General features: G+C 31.1%; 1 protein-coding gene across 1 annotated transcript; it reads right to left on the bottom strand.

Moving 5' to 3' along the window:
- Positions 1-211: 211 nt before the first annotated feature.
- On the bottom strand, positions 212-2,510 carry LOC139848042 (acyl-CoA-binding domain-containing protein 3-like). Its single transcript, XM_071837778.1, has 3 exons — positions 1,717-2,510; positions 961-1,066; positions 212-575 (listed from the first exon to the last, which is right to left on the bottom strand). Exons 1-3 carry the CDS (start codon positions 2,403-2,405, stop codon positions 564-566), a joined length of 807 nt encoding a protein of 268 aa, XP_071693879.1. The 5' UTR covers positions 2,406-2,510; the 3' UTR covers positions 212-563.
- Positions 2,511-5,978: the final 3,468 nt, after the last annotated feature.

A 5,978-nucleotide genomic window follows, 5' to 3' on the forward strand; every position in this document is an offset into this window, starting at 1 on the left:
AGCATGTCATGAATGCCTTGATAGATATCTTGTCACCGAATGAGATTTGGTCCCATGACTTTGAAGTTCCACCTCACGGATCTAATCTAATCTAATCAATCTAAATCTTAATCTAAATTCTAAAATCTAAATTCAAAGAAAATGACAACACTGTGTAATTGTCATTTTATGCCGTATACCCAATATACAAGTCTATATCATACAAGTAATACATTAAAGGACCACAAACATAAAAGTGTAATGACATGTGAATATTGTGGAAAAAGATATAACTTTTCCTATTCAACAATGACCACAAAACAAGTAGCCAACAATAATACTTACATTAATGCTAAATCAGACGTGAAACAAGATATTTCTAGCAGATTTTCCCCAAAATGCTAGCCATAACATAACATAACCATGGTTTTTATTTACACATAAAGTAATAATAATTATTTACTTATATATATTCCGACTGTCGACGAAATAGTCTAACTCATGATGGAGACTAGACCCAATACAATGTGAGAATACTACATCAGCTGCCAAGGATCCAAGATCTACCCAGGAACAACTTCATGTCATTGTTTGTCCTAAATGTTTTTCATAAAAAAAAAAAAAAAAGAACACTAAATATTAGTGACAACGAGTAACTATATATAATTTTACAAGCCTCAATCTCCAAATAAATAAGTGAAGATACAGAAATTAGGGAACTTTAATTGCATATAAAGCTGGTTATGTTTTTCCATTTCTTAAAATCGGGAGTAGTTCATAACTTAATCCTCTCTATAAGATCCACAATCAGACCAACATGACCCATGACCCACTTCAGAAAAGATATCAGACAAAATCCAATCTTGGATCATATGTCCAATTCTGTCTTATAAAGAATGGATTCACTTTAAAACTAAAGTTGGCTTTGTATAAGAAAATAATATAATAAATAAATCATTAACATCGAAAGAAGTTTCTTACAGAAACATGACGTCCCATCCAATCAGGAACGTGTTGAGAGAGAAGAGCAATATATTGTTCCATTGCATCTTCTCGCCCTAAATTCTCTAAACGTTTCCATGAATTCCTGACGAAATATTGCATACGTTAAGAATCCTAGAGAAAATAATTAACAGGAATAAACAGAACATAAGCTGGAACATAAATATAAATAGATTTGATTAGAAAAACAAGAAAATAGTACTAGTTCTATGAGTAAATCATTGTCAAATTCTAATGTCTATGTTTAGAAAGGTAAGGTTTTCCCCTGTTCGGGCTACCAGGGAGGGCGAATAATCCGACCTCATACTCTGATGTATGCAGCCCAACATGATTACTCCCTGGTTGTTTCCAACCCTTTCCTTGCAACCATAATATATTCATCCTAGACAGGATTTGAACCTGAGACCTCTTGCAAGAAACTCAGGGCCCAACTACTGGGCTATCACACTTGTGATGGTTACTACTGTCTATGTTTGAATTTCATAATTACATCTAGAAACGCAAAGACTAATGAGCAAACGCGTAAAAAGCTAGTGCATTATGGTTCGTTTAGTTTCCACATGAATCTAGATGAACAATTCAAGTATTTTCAGAATCCACAAATTTTATACCCAATGTACATTATTCTAGACACATAGCAGCTCAACAATCAATGTCAATGCATAATCAGGCACATAAAAGCATATATATTTCAACAATTTATCTCAAATACAAGCAATAATGAGAAATTTATACCAGTTAGCACGTGCAGAAACCTTAAGAGCCATCGGTTGTGGTTCAAAGCAAGAACCTTCAATGGCAACCTTATGAAGCCCATACAACTGTATCTTCACTTCATTATCAATCAAATTAACACGATCAGCACTACTTTTCGACCCCATAAACGCAACAGCTGACCCAAATCTCTTCTCCAATTCAGTCGTCTCAATCCCCTGCCAATCTTCATCATCATCATCATCATCAACATCATCATTATCATCAATCACAACCCCATCCCCCTCCTCAACCTTCACTTCATCCACATCAATTTCACATAATACTTCCTTATCTACTTCACCACCAAAATCACACTCCACCACATTACCCTCATCTTCAAATTCATCTCTCTCAGGACTTTCATCAAACACCTTGTGCTCACCAACTCCACCGACACTTTTCAACTCATCAATCACAACTCCATTTCCTAAATCATCTTCATCTTTACTAACTTTAACCTGATCATCAGCACCATCAAAGCACAAGCACGGATCTTTTTCAGAATCACAAACAACCCATTCTTTGTCAATCTTTTTTTCTTCAACCCTAATTGAAACAGTTGGATTCTCATCATCAAAACTTGATACAATTGAAAATAACTTTGCAACTAATAATGAAATTATAACAGAGAAAGATATTGTAAATACTAATTCTTGAAACAGCTCCATGGTAACTGTGGATGATCAACGATTGAGATGGTTTACAATGACCCGAGGTTTTGTAAAAATACAGTAATGGTTATTATGATTGAAAAGGATAAAAAGGAATTTTGGTGAAGGGAGAAAAGTATATACGATATGCGTAAACAGGAGTAATGATGTCTTTTCTTCTATAATGTTGAACACTTTAGACTTTAGATTAGATAGCTTACGTGTCAAGGAGTGTTTTCCTCATTTTAACCGGCAATTTTTTTTTTATTAAAGTGTCGCTTAAAGATGGATATATTATAAATTTGGTACCTCGAGTTCTCAAGTTTTAAATTCTGTCACATAATAATGTGTGATAGATAATGAATTATAGAGAATGTTTTTTGGTAACATATGAAATGTCCCGTTCATATTGATTATAAACGTTCCATATTAATTGATTTCGTCGCGAGGTTTTGACCTCTATATGAGACATTTTTCAAAGACTGCATTCATTTTTAAAATAACCATAACCTTTATTTTATCGATAAAGGTTTAAAAAGCATTACGTAGATTATCAAATAATGATAATCTAAAATATACTTTTTACACACGACCATTATATAATGGTTTACAATAAGAATATATTACATCAAAAATAAGTTTCTTGAATGCAGTTTTTACACAATATCATACAAGCATGGACTCCAAATCTTATAATTATTTTTGTATGCAACAGCGGAAGCTCTTAATAATCACCTGAGAATAAACATGCTTAAAACGTCAACAAAAATGTTGGTGAGTTATAGGTTTAACCTATATATTATCAAATCATAATAATAGACCACAACATTTTTAATACATTTTGATGTTTTAAGTTTATTAAGTCAGCTGTCCTCGTTAGTAACCTACAACTAGTTGTCCATAGTTAGATGTACAGAAATAAATTGATATATATTATCTTGAATCAATCCACGACCCAGTGTATACACGTCTCAGGCTAGATCACAACTCAAAGTATATATATTTTTGGAATCAACCTCAACCCTGTATAGCTAACTCAAACATTACTGCATATAGAGTGTCTATGCTTGTTCCAAATAATATATATACATGGGTCGATATGATATGTCAAAACATTTGCATACGTGTCTATGGTATCCCAAGATTACATAATATATTAGAATACATGTATAATACAATATAAGTTAGCTAGGATATGATTTGTATAGAATTGTTACAATAATTTTCGTAGCTACAACAATCAAAAAAATATCCAATCTTGTTTTACCCATAACTTCTTCGTTTTAAATCCGTTTTGAGTGAATCAAATTGCTATGGTTTCATATTGAACTCTATAGTATGAATCTAAACAGAAAAAGTATAGGTTTATAGTCGAAAATATAAGTTACAAGTCGTTTTTGTAAGAGGTAGTCATTTCAGTCGAAAGAACGACATCTTGATGACCATTTTGAAAAACATACTTTCACTTTGAGTTTAACCATGATTTTTGGATATAGTTTCATGTTCAAACGAAAAATCATTTTCCCAGAATAACAACTTTTAAATCAAAGTTTATCATAGTTTTTAATTATCAAACCCAAAACAGCCCGCGGTGTTACTACGACGGCGTATGTCCGGTTTTACGGTGTTTTTCGTGTTTCCAGGTTTTAAATCATTAAGTTATCATATCATATAGATATAGAACATGTGTTTAGTTGATTTTAAAAGTCAAGTTAGAAGGATTAACTTTTGTTTGCGAACAAGTTTAGAATTAACTAAACTATGTTCTAGTGATTTCAAGTTTAAACCTTCGAATAAGGTAGTTTTATATGTATGAATCGAATGATGTTATGAACATCATTACTACCTCAGGTTTTGTGTATAAACCTACTGGAAATGAGAAAAATAGATCTAACTTCAAAGGATCCTTGGATGGCTTGAAAGTTCTTGAAGCAGAATCATGACACGAAAACAAGTTCAAGTAAGATTTCCACTCGAAATAAGATTGTTATAGTTATAGAAATTGAATTAAAGTTTAAATATGAGTATTACCTTGTATTAGAAAGATATCTTACTGTAATTAAGAAATATTTCTTGAGGTTAGATGATCACTTTACAAGATTGGAAGTAAGCTAGCAAACTTGGAAGTATTCTTGATTTTATGAAACTAGAACTTATAGAATTTATGAAGAACACTTAGAACTTGAAGATAGAACTTGAGAGAGATCAATTAGATGAATAAAATTAAAGAATAAAAGTGTTTGTAGTATTTTTAGTCGTTGGTATATGGATTAGATATAAAGGATGTGTAATTTTGTTTACATGTAAATAAGTCATGAATGATTACTAATATTTTTGTAATTTTATGAGATATTTCATGCTAGTTGCCAAATGATGGTTCCCACATGTGTTAGGTGACTCACATGGGCTACTAAGAGCTGATCATTAGAGTGTATATACCAATAGTACATACATCTAAAAGCTGTGTATTGTACGAGTACGAATACAGGTGCATACGAGTAGAATTATTGATGAAACTGAACGAGGATGTAATTGTAAGCATTTTTGTTAAGTAGAAGTATTTTGATAAGTGTCTTGAAGTCTTTCAAAAGTGTATGAATACATATTAAAATACTACATGTATATACATTTTAACTGAGTCGTTAAGTCATCGTTAGTCGTTACATGTAAATGTTGATTTGAAACCTTTAAGTTAACGATCATGTTAAATGTTGTTAACCCAATGTTTATTATATCTAATGAGATGTTAAATTATTACATTATCATGATATTATGATATATTAATATATCTTAGTATGATATATATACAGTTAAATGTTGTTACAACGATAATCGTTACATATATGTCTCGTTTCGAAATCATTAAGTTAGTAGTCTTGTTTTTACATATGTAGTTCATTGTTAATACACTTAATGACATGTTTAATTATCATTTATCATGATTAAAAATAGTGTATCAATATCTTAATATGATTCATATGTATTTAGTAAGACGTTATAACGATAATCGTTATATATATCGTTTCGAGTTTCTTAATTCAATAAACTCAATTTTATGTATATAACTCATTGTTAAAATACCTAATGAGATATTTACTTATCATAATATCATGTTAACTATATATATAATCATATATATTTCATCATATAGTTTTTACAAGTTTTAACGTTCGTGAATCACCGGTCAACTTGGGTGGTCAATTGTCTATATGAAACCTATTTCAATTAATCAAGTCTTAACAAGTTTGATTGCTTAACATGTTGGAAACACTTAATCATGTAAATAAAAATTTCATTTAATATATATAAACATGGAAAAGTTCGGGTCACTACAGTACCTACCCGTTAAATAAATTTCGTCCCGAAATTTTAAGCAGTTGGAGGTGTTGACGTATCTTCTGGAAATAAGTGTGGGTATTTCTTTTTCATCTGATCTTCTCATTCCCAGGTGAACTCGGGTCCTCTACGAGCATTCCATCGAACTTTAACAATTGGTATCTTGTTTTACTTAAGTCTTTTAACCTCACGATCCATTATTTCGACGGGTTCTTTGACGAATTGAATTCTTTCATTGATTTGGATTTCGTCTAA

The sequence above is a fragment of the Rutidosis leptorrhynchoides genome, chromosome 5 (assembly GCF_046630445.1).
Source record: "Rutidosis leptorrhynchoides isolate AG116_Rl617_1_P2 chromosome 5, CSIRO_AGI_Rlap_v1, whole genome shotgun sequence".
NCBI classification, from domain to species: domain Eukaryota; kingdom Viridiplantae; phylum Streptophyta; class Magnoliopsida; order Asterales; family Asteraceae; genus Rutidosis; species Rutidosis leptorrhynchoides.